Source organism: Struthio camelus, chromosome 2, assembly GCF_040807025.1.
Source record: "Struthio camelus isolate bStrCam1 chromosome 2, bStrCam1.hap1, whole genome shotgun sequence".
Taxonomy (NCBI): Eukaryota; Metazoa; Chordata; class Aves; order Struthioniformes; family Struthionidae; genus Struthio; species Struthio camelus.
In genome coordinates, this window is record NC_090943.1 from 155,619,993 (window position 1) to 155,639,185 (window position 19,193).

The following is a 19,193-nucleotide window of genomic DNA, read 5'->3' on the forward strand; positions in this document are numbered from 1 at the left end:
CTTTATAGAAAGAAAGAAAGTAAAGAAGGAAAAACTGCAAGTTTCTCATTAAACGTCTACTGTAGTAATTTGGGATTACTACTACATCATAACAGGTGCTTCCCCTTTCTGTAGACCTATCAGCAACCACTGGAAAATAGATATTGCACCATCTCTTACCTAAAAAGAAGTGATTCTTCCTAGATATGAAAAAAGTCCTAATTATTATACAAGGTAAATTAAACAACTAAAGTTGAAATTCTCATACCACTCAGGATATAATCATAGATACTGAAATTGAAACAAAACTAACAAAACAAAAGGGAGAAAGAGGGAAGGAAGAAATACTGGGAATATATAACAGAATGACACTGTAACATAAATTTGTAGAGGAACTGCATCAAAGATCTAAGCATAAACACTAAAATCGAAAAAATGCAGATACCTGGAATCAGGATTTTAACTGCAGAATACTGATATTAAGTTATAAATAAAAATAGGTGCATAATAAATCTTAAGTAAATTACTGTCATGGGACCTTCCATGCCTTATTCATCACCCATGCCAGAGTTTTATAATGTGTTAGCCCAAGCAATTATTTAAATAGAATACGGGAATAAGTAGAGTAGGGGGGCTTTCCTCCTTCCCCCTTCCCCATCACTTTATTCTTTTGAGGAAAGATCTTTCTTTCATTATATCAGTATTATCATATTTTATATCAATCACAATTGAAAAACAAAGAAAAAAAAACTGGAAAGTTCAAGGACTTTCCTTCCAGACCAGTATTTTACCACTTCCTTTAAGGCATATGGCCAAAATGCCTGCCTTTTTATTCAAGGCAACATCTTTAGCTAGAATAAAAATCCATCCTTGGCATTCACCTGATGAACAGGGCATCAACTAGGGTATTTCTGTGGAAGTATATATGGAAGTATAAGTCGCAATCCATTTTTAATTTCAACAATTTATCTTGACTACCTTCTGAATATTAATGGTCTTCTAACATGTTTGTGTTACATCTTTTTTCTACCTTTACTTTAGGGCAGGCTTTACTTTTGCTTTTCCACAACTAGAATAGAAACTAATGTCAAATAGAAACTAATGTCATGTCACCATTGCCTTTTTTTTTTTTTTTTTGAAATATATAGGTGAGACTTTTATAACTTCAGTTCAAATATCCTATATGGAAGTTATGTATATGCATGTGTTCTGAAATATTTCAAATTTACCCATACAAGTGTTTGCCTTACAACAAGCAGCAGCTGCAAAAGTTTAGAAACCCTTTCTTTTACAAAATAAATATAAGCATTTTTAACTGTGGAGGATATCATATGGGTAAATATGGAAAAAACTTCTGTTTCAGAATTATGTACAAATTACCCCATATTCTTTTTCTCACTGGATCATTATTCAGAACTTTGGCATATCATAGATTTCTTTCTAAGGATAACTTTAATTATTTTTCTAGTGAGTAAATCAGCTTCGTAGAACAGATTCCTGACAAGAATGAGCATGAAAAAACATGTACAAGAACAATACAAATATACTGATCTCACAAATATCAAATGTGTTGGTGCACCCTCACCAATCAGGCTTATCACTTGACTCCCATCCACCTGGTCTTCCCTTCACAATTGCTTTTTTATTTAATATTTTTCAAACCATAAAATCTGATAATAAACTCACTGTCCTCTCTGGCCCAATTTAAAGTATTTACCAGAGGATCAATTACCTACTCATTTCTGCTAGGATAGAAAGATGATTTCTTGAGAAATTGCTTTTCATTAGAAATAGATATTAAAACATTTGACAATGAGGCCAGAAATGCAGCCTGAAATAAATTAGATGCTATACTCAAAGCATCTAAGAGCAACAGCAAAGATGCTATTCAGTTCCTTCCCTCCACCCCCAGGACAGGACCTGTATTGCTCTCTGGATATCAAAAGCATAGTATTAGTCCACTGCTAACAAGGCCTGGGAATGAATGGCACCTGGGATTAACAGTGGGAGGCACGAAACAACTGCAGTGCAGTGAAAAGCTAAGGAAACAGATGGCTGACTGGGACCAAAGATATTTCTTTAATCAGAACCGTACTGATATCAAACTGATACTGCTGAACCCAGTCAGAATAGAAAGCTGACCAGATTCAGTCTTGGTACAGGCATAAAGATGGTGGGAACAACATTCATTGACAGCAGCTAAATTTTCATTCAGGCTCTTTTTCATCTGTTGCTTTCTCCTTTAGAGTATTTTATATTTTTAGACCACTTAGTTGCAAATGATGCAACAGAAGAAGCTCTGAAAGGTTTAAAGTTCAACAAGCCCTGATGGTTCTCATGGCCCTGTAATAAAATATAAATACTGCCATGTTATAATAAACACCATGACATTATTTGTTATAGTCATTATAAATAAATATTAATGACTAATCTTCATTATATGTCAATGGCATTTTTGACTTAAGGCTGACAAAAACATCAAACATAAAAGGTTATGCCTTTTAGCAGTCATGCAAGGCAAGCACTATTGTGTTCAGGACAGTAAGGCAATGTCAGCATGAATCAAAACTGAACACATCAAACCAATGACTGTGCAAGAAAAACTTTATATATGCAGATTCTTCAATAGATGCTAAAAAGAAGCTGATAGAACTATAACAATGATTTCATCTGAATTTTCCTTATTTTTAGAACTCAGGTCAAAAATCAGTTTCTTCAGCAAGTTTAAGTTTTTCTAATCAGTGGTAGCCACATTTTACACCGACAACTATACACAGATCAGAATTTTATTTCTCAGGCACCATATAGTGCTATGTAAACCTTTTATCTATCCAGTATTTCAGAAACTATCTAATTATCTTTGAGTCTGCATTTCCCTGCAATATCAGAGATATAATGATATCTGACCAACAGCATGTAAAGAATAGTTTCAGAGTTGGCCAACAAATGTCATTATAAACATGTCTGTAAGAAACAGAACAACTCCTTTGCAGCAATCTGCCTGAGATGAATCTAAGATTTTTTTCAGTCTAGTGCCTTTAGTAGTACATCACAGAAGTGCAGGAATAGTCTCTAATAAATCATGTTTTGAAATAAAGATTATATTTTTACCAATATCTTGATTAATTTAGGTTTCTTCTTTACATTTCCATTCCACACATAACTCTTTGCTGTACTATGCTTTGGCAACTATTTTTGATTACTACCTTACTTTAAAAACTCATATTTAATTTTAAGTGACCTGTTCTTAACTGTATTTTCACTTTTTAATTATATCTTCAACCCTTTCATGGCATTTAAGCACATGAGGAAACATATAGGTATATCCTAAGTACTAATCAAATAAAATGGAATCATACATGTACTTAAATACAGTGCTGAATGAGCCCAGGACTACCCAGAAATCTAAAGCTGAATGTATGCTTACATATTTTTGTCAGTCAGAATCTAGAAAATTTTTTGTGCTATGTTAACTTGCTATTGCTGTAATATTTACAGTTTCAGAAGAATTTCCAATAAAAAAATTACTTTTTAAAAATATAGAAATCTTGAATATTTAACCTTTCTTTTCAACTATCCCAGGCATGAGCTCTGACAAAGCAGGGAGTTTATTTTGTTTTTATTAGAACTGGAATTTTTACAGGTAAAGTAAGTGGATTTCTGAAGAGTTTTAAGAGGAAGGAAAACAAGCCTAACAACCACCCTGTGCCAGAGACAAACATTCATCCACTTCTTAATTTGCTACAATCTTATTTAATTATGAACATAAACTGGAATTTTGTAATACCGAGGAATAATGTTTTTGAATGCTCCCATACACAATGCTCTTTATCAAAAAAAAAAAAAAAAAAACGCTTCTTGTTTGACCAAGTTCTGCATTTTTGAAAAATACCACTGCCTCACCATGTTGGAACTGGGGTAGGTATTGCGTCAGTAAGGCACAAAGGCCTCAGAGCAAAAGTGCAAGCCTTAAAATTCTTCTCCAGGTCGCTAATATCTAAAGCCTGCAGTCTTCTGAGTTTTGCCAGTAGGTACCTATGCACCAGCTTATGGGCTTCGAGTTCTGTTTCTACCATTGGAAGCATGGGTAAACTCTAATTTGACCTCTTTCTCGTAGATATCCCCTTTTCTGCAATGGAGCAAGGGTATCTGTTTTATTTAAATATATGGTCAAAAATGGTCTTACTTCTATGCTATACAGTAGCTCAATGGTGGTTTCAAAACAAATTGTTAGAATACTTGTTTAAAGGGTAAGTGCTGTGCCTCATTTCCCCAAACAATAGCATATTAAACCGTACCCACTACCCCTCCTGAAATAACTGGCTCTCAGAAATTCTAGGGGGGCATAACTTACATGTTGGTCACTAAGAGATTTTGATTAAAGAAATAAAAATATCAAGCTGCTTCAGGCCAGAGAAATAGATCTGCATTATTACTTTTAAATTTTGTGCTCCGGATCCTCATCTATGGGACAGAGCACCGTTGTTCTCTTTGCAACACCTTCCAAGGACTCTTGATGCATTTTAAATGATCCATAATTTGGAGATCGATTCTTCCACCCAGGACTTTCTAAGGCTAGATACAGAAATGGACTAATGTAGCCAAATGGCTTCTGAAATGGAATTAGGTTTCCACCAGGTCTTCTAGCTTTCTTGTTTATAAACTATTCAGGTGTAAACTGGTAGTCCTTCAAGGCCTCTCTGGTCAGTTCATGGAGTGTGATGTAGATGGCAATATAATACAGAAATTAAGAGGCAGAGTATTCCTCTATAGCAGCAAACACAGATGTGGATAGTCTTTTGTAAAACATTCCTGAGCTATACAGCAAATCCATTCCATTCAGTTCAGCTGAAGTGATATACCTGGAAATAGAATTTAGCTGTTGCTGCCAGGTTCCTAGCTTTTGAATTTAAGGACAACTGGTTTCATAATTTAGCTTTATTGCTCTATTTTGACTCATTCAGTATTATCAGAACTCCTAGTGCTTTTGGCTTAAAGTGTAAGTATAAAATGCATGGGATTTCAATATAATGGCTCAAACAGTGAAATAAATTGCACAACTTTAGAACTGTCCCTCATGAAGTAAAAGTGAATCCACAAACGTCAGTAACTTCTCACAGTCTAAGGCCAAACTCCATGTAAAAATTCTTGCACACAGTGCAGCCCTACTGATTATACACAATATAACTGGACCCATGACATTATTTCATACCATCAAGTACTTGCTTCTGCGAATCAATTTAAGGAAACACATAAAAACATGATGGCATCTACTTGGCATACAAAAAACAAAACACTCTCAGGTGAAAGTACCTAATATCAGTCATTTCTTAAAAATGTCTACAATGCACCACACGTAGTTGCACTATGTAATTAAATCATATAAATAACAAATGTCATAGTCTATGTATGCTTTTGTGCTTTTTAAAGCAAAAACATAATTTTAGATTTACCTTATTAGTATTAATGGCTGTGATGACCCACACACACTGAGCATTGCTGTCGTACTGGAATGGAAAATTAGGTGATGTGAAAGTGCCTCCAGGTCCCTGAAGACTGGATCCACAAGTCTTGACTGCAAACAGAAAGTTCATCTTATAATTCACATATAAAATACATAAAGCTTGTTTTATGAATCTGCTACAACATATATTAATCAGCATTTAAAGGCTTAAAATACCATTGACCAAAAATAGAACTACCTAATGCAAGACAATTGAACACTCAGGCTTGTCTTCAAGCTTTTTATCTAAACCAAACCAAACCAAAGCAAACCAAACCAAACCATACACATAGACACACACACACACACACACACACGCACACACACATTTGGAATGAAAAGAGGGACTGCACAAAGAGAAACTCTTTGCTCCATTTAGTTTTAAAGGAACGCTTTCGTGTAAGAAGTATCTAATATCATTGCCTCCACAGCTATCTTGAAAGAGAAGAGTTTACATAGTAGAACACAAAGATCACTCTAATCATGGTATATTTGTTTGTTTATTTATTGGTGTATGGCTACCTCAGCATTTTTCCTGCTGTTACCACTTCCCAAGCCATTGAACCAATGGCTGAAACACTGAAAATTTTAAAGGGAGCTTGTAAAAGCCAGTCTTACACAAAACAGTGTAACTATTTTTAAAAACTACTAAGTACATTCATTTAGAAATCAAAATATGTTTGGATATTTATAGTTGAATAACATAAAAAATTGATATCCTTACTCATTTTAGCTTGTGTCTTGCATCACAAATAACCCATTGCAGATAAACAGAGTTGTTTGTGCTGGTGAATGATACTACTTAGGCGCTAAAACCATAGCCTGCTGAAGCCAATGGAAGTTTTACCATTAGCTCCTTGATATTCAAATCTTCCCTAATGCCCTAACGGTGAACTTTTCCTCTGTTAGGCTGTAGAACTCACAAGCAACTTCAGCTCATGAGCTTCTCATCCTATTTCTGTCATGACTATTATAGCAGGCAAGTAAACTGCAGAAGCTGAAAAGCCTGCTCCAGATTCTGGCGGAAACCATCTCACCTAATTGATTTAAAATGTTGACTAAAAGAAGAAAACTACTGTACAGTCTTATGGCACTCTGCCTGCACAATGCATGCTTATTTTAGCAATACCAAATACATGCAGATTCAGTTTTGGATGCAGATTGCTTTCTTTGTTCCCCCCACCCCTCGTCCCGCGCCCCATTAACCTCCAGAAGGAATGTCATTCAAAATAGAAATGCATAGTTACCCAGTCCTTAAAAAAAACAAAATTAAAAAAACCTCCCCAGACATTGTGGCTCATTTCTGGTTCTAGGCTTCACCACATTTCTAGTGCTAACTCAGTTATTTCATTTCTGGTGGTAACTTTTGCAATCATATGAAAGTCTCCTGATAAATTTGACCTAGTTAGTTCAGAGAATTATTATTTTCCAAGTCTGAATTACAAGTGCACCAAATATTTTATTGATATATTAGTTTGCACGTAATCAGTACTTATTTAAAACTTTCACAATTTCACAAACAATTTTTGACAATTGATTAAAGTAACTTTTTTGTTCTGTTAAACTACTGGTATGTGCTACTGACATGCCTCAGTGACACTTAAACAGTTGGTATTTGAGGATATTTTTAAAGTAACATATTTTGAAGAAATTACTTCTAAAAAAGATATTCATAATTAATTTAAGTAACATGCTATTGAAAAAAAAAATCCAGATGATGAAATGATTGTGTTCTACATAATGGGGAAAAAAAAAGTAATGAACAAATAAAAAAAGACACAATTGGTACCAAAGCTTCTTTAGTACTCATAAGAAAGAGGTCTGTGAAAAACTGATAGACAGCAAATACATCATGGAAGTCGTATTTAAATACTGTTAAATCTATCGGAGACTTCAACATCACCTTTTTCCAAGTGAATTGGCAGAATATCCGGATACGTAAATTTCTGTCATTATGCAGCTTGGTTAAGTATGTTTTAGTTGCAACATCTTGCAAATAAAAGTAGATACTTTTAAAAGACTGTGATAGTTGGTAATTATCCAGTGTTGTGACCTAACGTTTTTGTGTTCTCTCTGAACGCAATACATGAGATGAGACATCTTCATATGTTATGCAATTTAAAATGCTTTGGCATGTTGGAGAAGAATGAAGGTTACTAGAGCAAACAATCTAACAGAATAATCCAGCACATAATTTGTTCATTGTTTCCATCCAACCCACCCCACTTTTACCGCTCAGAAAAGAGCCTGTTCAAAGCCACGGAGAAGCCGCAACCCAAGGAAAGGATAGGACGGCTCCTCATTTATGATCGGCGGCTGCAGCTGAGGTGTTTCTGAGCGAGAGAGAGTATCAACACCTAGCACAGCTTTTCTTCTACTGTGTTTCTAAATAAGAAACCGTATGACTCTTGCAGCTTGTGCTGGTGTGTGGGAAGAGCGACAGCAAGGAGGGGGCAGCAGCGAGTGTAGCAGACCCAAGCTGCTGCCCCAGCCGGACACGTACGTGCGTGCGTGCGTGCGCGTGGCTGTGGGAAGCAGGTTGCCTTCGCAGCCTGCCTTGCTCCGCGTCGGAGCTGCATTTGCTGCCTTTCCTCCACGCAGCCACAGAGTGGAGGCCCCAAAGAAAAGCCATCTGGTCCTCTAGTGGAATGATCCTGGTAAGTGCTTGACACCTAATTTCTATTGCTTACACTCATTTCAAATATTCCTAACAGACATTGGTCTTGAGTACTAAATCAGAAAAAAAAAAGAAAACATAGCTTAAAGACACCCAATCTGGAAACTGATTAATAAGGGAAAAGGAGTGATTAAAAATATGGATCTTCATTCATCTGAAAATACAAATATAAGAAGCAGCAAAGACGAAACCATTAGCTACACTTATTTAGTTAGAGAAGACTTCTGATTGACCAAAATAAAATACTGACATATTATAGTCTAATAATGAAATTCTACAGAGTTCAAATGGAGAACTCTATAGAAAATGGTTCAAATGGTTCAGGGTTTTAGTTATTATATGACTGATCTCATTGCATCTGTCAGGTGACTGATGAAAAAATCACATCTGCATTTTATTGATGAGTATCAGTCGTTTCTGTTTAGTAGCAAATGTAGTAAAAGTAATGTTCTACTGTAATATAACAGAATATGCTAACATTTTGTTTTCAAGTCTACAGCCCAATTTGCCAATTAAAAACAAAAACTCCCATACGATTACTTTCTTTACCTAGTAAGTCATCTGCCTCTGAACATCAATATTGTATTCTCACCTTTAATATCCCTGTTTTTGCTCATTTCCCGTTACCTATTCTCACTCTTAATAGGTATCTCATGCTCCCTGCCTCTGCCTCTGATTTTGTGTGGATGACATGCAGATTCATTCTCCAGCACTGCAACCTTTTAGACTGCTGCCAGTCATGGGCAGTGCACTGTATACATGTAAATTTTTTAGTGATTGGCAGAAAATCTCTCAAACACGTAACAAATAGTCTAAATAAACTCTTTGCTTTATTTATCAATACTTATAAATACTTCCCACATCTTTTGTTTTGAGACATTCTTTGACAACCCTTCCAAGCTCAAGTCATTCCTCATAAGCTAGTTCACCTAAGCGTGAACGAGCTGTCATGTTTCTGCGCTCATTCTTACAGCATTGTAGGGAGTAAGTAAAAAAGAAAAAAATTAACTGTTTCCACTGGATTTTGGAAGTACTGCTTCACAGTCAGTTGATTTATGCAACTCTTCACATGAGTAAGTCCCTTTAACATTAGCAAAGCTTACCAAGCTGAAAGTTGCAAAACTGTGAAAAACACGACTCTGCTAATCACAAGCTCACCCAATACAGCATGGATGTCAGGTGAATGGTAACTGGAGTTGAATACAGCTCAATTCTCTGTATTATCAGCTGAGAAACATGCAAAATAGGATGACCACTTCTAAACACTGTGACACCTTTGTCACAAAATAAAATAGGGCTGAACACAACGGAGGCAAACACGACCTGAAAAGTAAACTTAGATACTCTTATAAAGTAAGATTATATATAACATGTAATTTTATACCTAAAATATATAAAGCACATGTAAATATGCTCTCCATGAAGTTTTATAGGGAGGAAGTTTAAAAATAGCTCATAAACATGAAATTTCATGAATTTTCAAACAGTAGATAAAAAACCCCAACTCAGTAACAAGAAAAATAGCCTGTAAAGACAGGAAGAAAATCTAAACTGATTTTCTGAAGACTGTTCAATTGCTTTGTAAAATATATGCAGGGAAGAAGCATACTAAGGGCTTAATTCCTTTCTAATTCTGCAATCCTGTCTAAGCATAGGAGTATTTGGAAATGGTATTTTTTTTTATCTGTGAGAAAAGACTATTAAAAGTAGATAATTTTCCGAGCAGTATTGATAAAGCAGCAAGCTATCCCATTAGAACATGGGGGGAACCAAATTACATTAATCAGCATGCCAGATAATCCATTTTTTTTCATTGTTTGTCTTACATACTTTAATTGCTGTTTATATAAAGTATTAAAATGTGTAATAATAGAAATCCTAATTGGCACATCCTTTTTAAAAAAAAAGAAGAAAAGCAGGTGCCTGCACTGAAATTCTACTTCAGGTGATGCCAAACGCTGAACCGGGAACGTCGGCATGGTCTCGCATTTGTGTGGCTCCTTTCGGAGGTGAGCTGCACTGTCTGCATAAAGCTTCACTGTCATGCATGTCGTGTCAGAGTCCATGTATGTGCACGAGCTGCGGCTCGTACTGCACCTACTCACTGCACGTGTAGACTTGCCTGCCAAGCTTCAGGCAGCACTGCACTACACTGTCAGCTCAGACTGGGTGTAGAAATGCCAGAGGTGCACTGGCTTTAACAGGCCTTGCCCACTGCCTCCCAAAAAGGATGTTAACACATCATCTGAAAAACTGCTGTGGGAAGCACCACACATGCGCATGAGTATTACAGTGAAGTAAAATGAAGAATAAGTAGTATCAACAGAAGATAGGTTTTAAATATTTAGAGGGGTTATTCTTCTGATGTCCTCAAAAGGAAAAAAAGGAGCAATCTTCTCTAGCAGGCTAAGAACTTAAAGCCAGGATACAGCAGTAATAAAAAAAGAGTTTTGTTGAGCTGGCTAGAGATTCAAAGTCCAGACACACAGTCATTAGCTAATATTTCAGATACTAACGTGCAGTGCTGCTATTTTTTCAGTTATAAATATATCGAGGTCTGTTATGTATGTGTATTTTTATCTTCAACCACAGAAGCTACTTGGCAAAGTTACTTTCAAACTATTCATTTATTTCCAAAACACTATAGCGCTACAGATGCAGCATTTGTTGCTTGCTGGCACATCTCCACAAAAAAACACACACAAAAAAACCCACAACGGGAATGAGAAAGGACAGAGCAGAAAGAGAGAGAGAAAGAGAGCAAGAGAAAGAGAGAAAGGTCATGTTAAGAAAGCCTGAAGCCAAGTCTTGCTTTCCTAAATCTTCACATGTTTGTATGCATGCACAGATATACAAATGTATACGAACTTATATTTTCGTGCATACTTATGCATGTTCATGTATATATGTGTCAGTAGATGCATGTCTTTGTGTACACACACATATATCTAATTCTGTTCTAAGCATATAAATAGCTGAACATTAGCTGAAAATCTGGCACATGAGCTTTACCATCATGACAGATTTGCTACTTTCCTTTTCAGTAATTGCAAAAAAATTCCAACTGAGACACTTTTTTTTTCTTCCACAAGACAGTTTCACAATTTATTTTCAAGCTGAAATGCTGAAGTAAAAAAAAAAATAAATGGAATGTGGATTTTAAGAAAAAAACACATACATCGCCTTATAAATCATTACATTATTTCTCATCTTTCTGCAATCTATCAGCACCTGTTGCAGGCAACTCCTAGTAATTTTGAGGAATTTGTATACCCCATGCCAGAAATTGTATCCTTGTCATACTGAAAATATCTGAAATATGTATGAAGTTATTCTGCTTTATTTAAGATGGTAACGAGGTGTATAACAATCTTTTTCTCATGGAGTTTTGCTTTCTTTTTTGGAACAGATATAAGGACATGAATTTGGTTACCGTTCCTATGCAGCTAATACATGCATTTGAAGATTGGTTCTGATTGTCCTTCTGAATATTTTATACAGTATTTGGAAACACATAAGCATTTAGACATGGATGTCCAATATATTCTAAAACAAGCATTATTGAATTTATACAAACTGACGGTCACACGTACACACTGAACCCACTCCCTTTGAAATCCATGAGGAGTTATTTTACTCATTCAGTAATAGCAGTAATAATTCAGAAGCTATACTAGCAAATTTTTCTACTGCCAATCTCTATTTACATTTCTCATGCTCAGTTATTAACTCAGTAGGAAAAAAGTCAAATATGAACATGACAGTGATAAAATTTGACCCTTAATATTTTTCATCAAATAGGGAATTTGTATTGCATTATTGTAGAAGCAAATTAGAACAGACCAATATGTATGATCTGCCTTCCATTTACAGTTTGTTTTTTTACATTTCTAAGTCACTACCTTTATGTGATTATGTTGCTAAGTACATCAAACTAACGTTTTCTCATAGTGTGACATCTGATTTCAGACACATCATAAAAAATATCATTAATACATTTTACAAGAAATAGACAAACAGACTCATAAGACTTTCCTGTCTTCTAAGCATGGAACTGATTCTTGGTAAGAGAGAGAAATCAGTAAGCTGATGGAAAGCTTTGATGGAAAGCATTCCAATATCCCAGTCTGCTTTTCAGAAGTTATGATGAGTTTTGCTATTAACAAATAATTAATACAAGCCAATAATGAGAAATCATGAATGATAATTTTGCATACGAAAATAAGTCATATAAATGCTGAAGGGGAAAAATCTGGAAGAAATAATTAACAATGACCGAAAATATAAAGTCAATATAGAAAGATATTCTTTAGTATTATTTTTTCTATGTTGACTGTGAATTATCTTCCTTAGTATTATTACTTCAATTTTTGCAGCCCTTTATACTGAAGGTAATAGAACTAGCACTTAAATAAACAGATTTTATGTTTATTGCATAAACTAGATATCAACCTCTCTCAAAAAAACTTACCACCATCACCAAAGATGTGAAAATAAAGGGAAAAAAAAAAGAAATCAAAATGCCTTATCCTAAAAACAAAGGTAAACAAAGGGCACCATCAGCCTGGGAAAGCTGATTAAAGGTATGCTGTCTATTCACAACACGTAATCACTGTACTGTTAGAGTGTGCGCAAAATACTCAACTATATGCGTAAAATAAGTAAGTGCAGCTCGTTAGATTTCCACAGAAAATCAACTAAATTAAAAGATAAAGTCACCCAGATAGACACAACTTAATTGGATTTTCAAAAGCTATTAACAAACCTACTCACTCAGAAGAAACAAAATAGGAAAAAAATGAAAAACAGATAAGCAATTAGGAAAAAAAAAGATAAATTAATAAAGTTAATAACAGAATATTCTTCAGTGAATTGACTAATAGAAAAGGCGAAGGTATTTTCATCACAGTTCTTATATATAGAATATAAAATTTCATTTATATATTTAGATATATGGATATATAAATAATGAATATATATATTAATTACAGAAAAGTATAACAATTTCACTACACCAAAGTCTTACCAATTGGTAGATGTTCTAAACTTTTCCCATATTTTCTTCAAGACTCAAAGAGGGAAAGAAAAGTCATTTTAAAACTTGTGTTTGTAGGGCTTTTTAATGAGTAACTTGTTTTACTAAACTTTTTTTGTCACTGAAATTTGGAAAATTTACCCTTTGAAATTTTCTACAGAAATCTCCCTGGTACATCCTGATATATCCTAACTGTAAAACTGTGTTCATCATGAAAATAAATATCAAATAATGGTAAAAAAGTTATAAAAACTTCAGCTTTTGTAGATTTAAGTGAGTTGTGAAAACTAGAAGCAAAGCAATGAGTACATTTTTACTCTAGCTTTAAAAGAGTCTAGACTTACCTATTGCGAGTTGCAAAACAATACATACATATATTCTTTTAAAAATTTCTTTCTCTTTATATCTAACAGCTGCTGATATTCAGAAATGATTTCTGGATACTTCAGGAAGTAAATTATTCAGAGAGTATGTCTCACAGTAACTCTTGCCATGGCGCTCTCTCACACTGTACTGCAACAACACATTTCTTAATAATGCAAAAATATAATGTAGAATTCCAAAAATTAGATATAAATATTATATTAAGGGCATATGCAGCAGTAAACAGATCTCAGCTTTGTCAAGAAAAAACTCACTGAAATTTTCCAGATTTAAGAGAGCCTTTCATTGCTGCATTAAAAATAAACATTGTTTATTCTAATATTGCTATTTGGGTAAGAGAAGTGATCTTTTTAGAAAAGAACACCACAGCACTTCAAAATTATTTTTACTTTACATAATTATTTGGCTAATATGCAGTCATGAGAATGTCTATAGAAAGTAAAAACTAACCAAATGTGGTTATTGTTAAGAGGTCTTCAACAGAAATGCTATATAGAAGGCTAAAACCCTAATAATCATGACTCGAATTCCCATGTATTGTGTCATGTAAATGAAAACCAAGTGTATATATATACATAAACTCTGCAGTATATATATATAATATATATACACACACTGCAGTATATACTGCAGTATATATATATACTCTGCAGTACCTAAATATATACATATATATATACTCTGCAGTATATATATAACAGAAATAAGGGAGAAAAGTACATGAAGGAATTGGAGACAGAAGGATCAAACTTCGAGCACGCTAGTTTCTAATGAGGTAAAATGGGGTAAAACCCCAGTGTTACTGAAAGTATGGCTAGACTTCCATCAACCTCATTTGGAGGAAAAAAAAATGCCCGTGTCCGGGCAGGGCTGGGTGGCCGCGGGGCTGGATCCGGCACCGCTGCGGCGTCCCGGGGCAGCGACTGACGGCCCCGGGCTGGGCCGAGATGGGGCCGGGGCTCGGGGAGGCCCTGGGGCAAGGTGGGGGGACATGGACTGGGCTGGGGGCCCCCTCAGGGCCCTGACAGTATCTCTTAGGTAACAGCTGTGTCATACAAGCTTTCAGCAAAAAACCATGTACATGTTACCGCCTGCCCAGAACATCACTCAAAGCAATTATTTTAGAGAAAAGACTTTTCCCCCCATGAAGGGATTCAGGATAATGGACAAAGCCTATTTCTCTCTCTTTTCTTTTTTTTTCTTTTTTTTCCCCATCATCTTGCTGAACTGTGCAAGAACCTGAAGCTGAGTTAGACTGATGATCTGGCTAAGCACAACATGACTTTTGATGGAAGACACTTTCTGGAGAGCCGGAACAGGAGCTTTCACACAGTCCTGGTTCCCTTAGATGCACACTCTCACGGCTTTGAAGGAAAGTTTCAGTGTGAACTAAATGAAGGACAATGCGATTCTGTCCCACTCCAAAGAATGAATTAAAAAGATGTCAAGAACATGGGACACTTAATATAGCATTAAATGAGGCATGGAAACTTAATACAATGTTAAACTCAAAGTCTAATTGTATAAATTTAGCTGTTAGTATTCTTAATTGTTAAACTTTTCACAAGCAATTCTTTACTGGCAAAGCTTTATGTAAAAAGCAGAAGTGCCAGCACCTAATGTGATTACTATACAATTAGTCAAAGCTACTATAAAATTGGTTCACTGCCTGAGTAATGCATCAAGAAGTTGGTGACTTACTTACAGTCAGACCAATAAAGCACTGAGGTACCAACAGTGCAAGTTAAGACGAGAAGAGAATGGGCTGCTACAGTGCCCACGAGTTCACTGGTATCCATATATTTCCCAGAAACAGAAAAGCTTTGTTATGTATGTGTTCCAAGGTATTGCCTACCATGACCGAGATGAGCATCTTTGTAGATATCTCACACCAAAACTTCTTCAGAAATTGGAAACTGCAAATCCCCTGACAGAACCAATTCAGTAGCTGTTTTCAGACCACACTGAAAACAATTTCATTTAAAGGCTGGTTAGCGGGTGAACAGAAAGAGGTGATGTTGATAGCGCTCTATCTCAAAGCTCAAGAAAAAATTTATGAGGATTTTTCCCCTAAAACTCTGCTGTCAGGCAATGTTTAGTAGAAAAAGAATACTCAAAAACATCAAGAATGAAGGTTCTTTGATAGAATATTCTATTACTTTTCTAGAGTAGGCTCTTTTAGGAAGAAATTTGAATTAAGTCCATCACTAACTCCTATACTTCTGATGAAATTTCTGAGTCTTTGTACTCAATTGTACATAACGTACGAGAACACTGCAGTAAGACCCATTCCTTTAATGCCTCCAAATTCTTTGTAACACTTCCCACAGCATGCCCTTCACACAACAGGCAAAGCTTTGCAGATCTGAAAAGGAAAGGAATGGATAGCTACTAAAACACAACTGACTAGTGCCCTTCAGAAGAAAAAACTAAAATTTATACAAAGATACTCATTGGGTTACCTGAATTACAAGTTTGAGATGTGGGCTGAAATAGATTAAATGGCACTCAACTGGTAGAATTTATTAAATATTGCTCAAGTTATGTGCAGACGGAGCAAACTGAACAGAAATATTAATTGTATGCAAATTATTCTCTCACTTTGCTAATAGGTTGAATTCAAGAGCTTATTGCCAACATAACACTTTTTCTGCTCACTAACAACTAATTATAAATTTTAGCTAAAATCATTGAACAAGTAAACAGAAATCATTTTGACCAGACTCTGAAAACTTCAGAGTGCTAAACTATAACTCTAAACTGAGAGAAAATTACTAAAATATGTATTTCATCAAATTATTTTTCTGAAGAATTTTATAATCTCTGCTATTTTCTTAAGCGCTGGATAGAATTCTGCTTTGGGGAAGTCTTTTTCTTTTTTCTTTTTCTTTTTTCCAAATTTGAATCATTTATATTTCCTATGAGCTTTCACAAATTTAAATTTGAAGATATAGGAAGGTAGAAAAGCAGATATAAAATCTCTTGATTGCAAGTGAAGAGTAATATTAATTTTAATTTTGGTTGTTTCAACCATCTATTTATTTGAGCAGTTCCTCACTGCTTGTGCCTCAGCACTTAAGACTAGATGTATGGAATTTCTGTTGAAAGGAAATTAATTACAAAATGCTGCGGGTGTAATATTTCCACCTAATGATATCGTGTTATGGTGTCACTCCAAGATACCGGGAAATAAGGAAAAAAGGAGAAAATAGGACATCTAAGGCTTTCTGATTTTTGAAGCAAAGAAGCCAAGACTGAACAGAAGAGTCAAAAGACAGTATGCTTTCTTGTTTCAAACTCCCTATTTTATGTCATTCCATCATGTAACAGGAAGGACTCAGCATAGGCTGGCTCCAATAATTTAGCAGTCCTTTGGCACGTCAGTGGCCCAACCATAACAATCAAAAACCTGCCAGCTTAACTCCCATGAAGAAGACAAACAAAAAATGTCCTAGTGCTGGAATACAGGGCACAGGATGCAAGGAAACCTGGCCTGATGGCACAAGACCTATTTAGGCTCAGGTTTTGCGGAGAACATTCTGCTTGTTTTTTATAGTTAGGAAAGGAAGCATTTTTGTTGTATCTCTGAAGATTCACCCACGACTACACATAAACCTTTTGAAGATAAAGTCACTTATTCTGAGGAAGAATCTTCGCTACTAATTTAATAAATCCTTTGTGTTGTTTTATGTTTTTCCTAGTTCTGGAGAATACCCATTAGATGCTAGATGCTAGCATGTTAAATGCTACTAATTTAGAATAGGTGTACTATATACAAAACTGTACTATATTTGAGTAAAAAATGTTTTCACATCTACCAAGACTTTCACTTAAACATTTAAAGATGATTTATAAACATTAATTATTCCGATTTCACAATAGCACCATAAGGCAGAAAAGCTCTTAACTTTTGCAGAAGGAATAGCCCTGACCTACATTCTGAACTGTTTTCAGATGATCTAAATTCTGTCGGAGTTCCTTAATCCTTGTTTACTCTTTATTAACCACCTGCAAAAGCCAGCGCTAGACAACAGAAGACACCAGGCACAGAGACGGGCGCGGTTTCAGCCATCTGACAATGGCTCCGCGTCCGCAAAATAGATCAACAGCAAGCCTACAAGTCCTCGGTCCGGGCGCTTGTTTTAATTAGTAGGTCACCCATCTTTTGGCGCTGTTTGGGGATACCACATTCCCAAGACGATATCTGTAACTGTCTCTTTTAAGTTATCATCTCTAGAGATGTGGAAATTATAAAGATCAAACATCTGTCCTAACCCTTATCCAAAGCCAGACTATTCCCTATAATATGTTGCTTGTATTTTGCCTAGCCTGCTTTAAGTCTTTAAGGTTAATTAATTTAGTTTTTCTTCAAGGAGAAAGTATCCTTCTCCCCACATACACAGACATAACTTTGCCATGCTGAGGTGTATCATGTAACGGAATGTAGTTGCAGGAATAACTTATTAAAAATATGTTTAAAAGAATTTTGGAGAACACAAACATAATATTGTTGACTGGGCAGGGAAAACAAAATACTGGTATTTCCCATGACAAATTTTAAATTTTCACTTTACAATTTTCACTGTTCTCAAAACAGGTTTTAAAGGGGTGGGTGTTTCATGTGAAGCTAATCTCCCAGACAGTGGGACATATTTATCTTTATGGGCAATCTAGGCTCCTATCTCTGGGATTTTGAATTCCATTCTGTTAGTTATCTGCTGCGACCTCATTTTTTTTTCAATGATATTTTTCCCCCTAAAATTGTTTCTGTTACAAACCAATTACATCATGTTGCACTATGTGTACATGTGGAAAGATAAATCAGTTTAAAGCAGTCAAATGTCCTCCTCACAGCCAGAGATACTTTCTAACTTTGGAACAACCTTCTTCTATCTCCATTTAATCTCTCTCAGGCTCAGTTGCTTATATCTAAAATGGTGATGATAAGAATTTTTTATTTCTTGTTAGGAGTATAAAGATAATTCCATGACTCTGTTGCATGTGTTTGAGGCCAAAGAACCACTAACACCTCCCCAGATAAAAAAAAAAAAAAGTAAATTTTAAGTAACAGGTTATATTTGGATACAGTTATGCTAATTTTCCCACTGAGTATTAACAAAATTTATGTGGACATCACATAATAATTTAATGGCCTCTAACATATAAAAATATTTTGTAGTTTCTTGTAAGGTAATACTAGCATTAATTACCTAGCTCTGTGTTAAACCTAGTTCTTACATGGCACTTTTCAGATAATATAGACCCTTGTAAAAGATTTTAACAACACAATTATCATATCAATAAAAGGGGAGTTCTAGACAGGAAGAAGCAAAATGAGTTGTCTGGAATTGCGTATCTATCCAAAGGGGAGCTGAGGATATAAACTAGTAAGTAACAGTCCATGCTGCCTAGGAAAAGCTATGCTCCAGTCTGGCTGCAGAAGTCATTAAACTTAACTGGACACATTTTTTGAGTTTTACAGTCATGTTTGCATAGAAGATATATTTTCACTGCCTCAGGGGTTTTTATTTTCTCATCTTCATCTTTACAGAACTATTACAAAAACTTTTAAAATTATATTTGATGCATTCCCAAATAAAACACATTCTTCAAGC

The 19,193-nt window shown here is 35.2% G+C and overlaps 1 protein-coding gene across 2 annotated transcripts in view; it reads right to left on the bottom strand.

The window, feature by feature from the left end:
- CSMD3 (CUB and Sushi multiple domains 3) overlaps positions 1-19,193 on the bottom strand; it is a 711,519-nt gene that overhangs the window by 376,547 nt on the left and 315,779 nt on the right. For both annotated transcript variants that reach the window (XM_068933141.1, XM_068933140.1), the window contains one exon: positions 5,433-5,554. In XM_068933141.1, the coding sequence (XP_068789242.1) occupies positions 5,433-5,554 (122 nt within the window). The remainder of the gene's footprint in view (positions 1-5,432; positions 5,555-19,193) is intronic.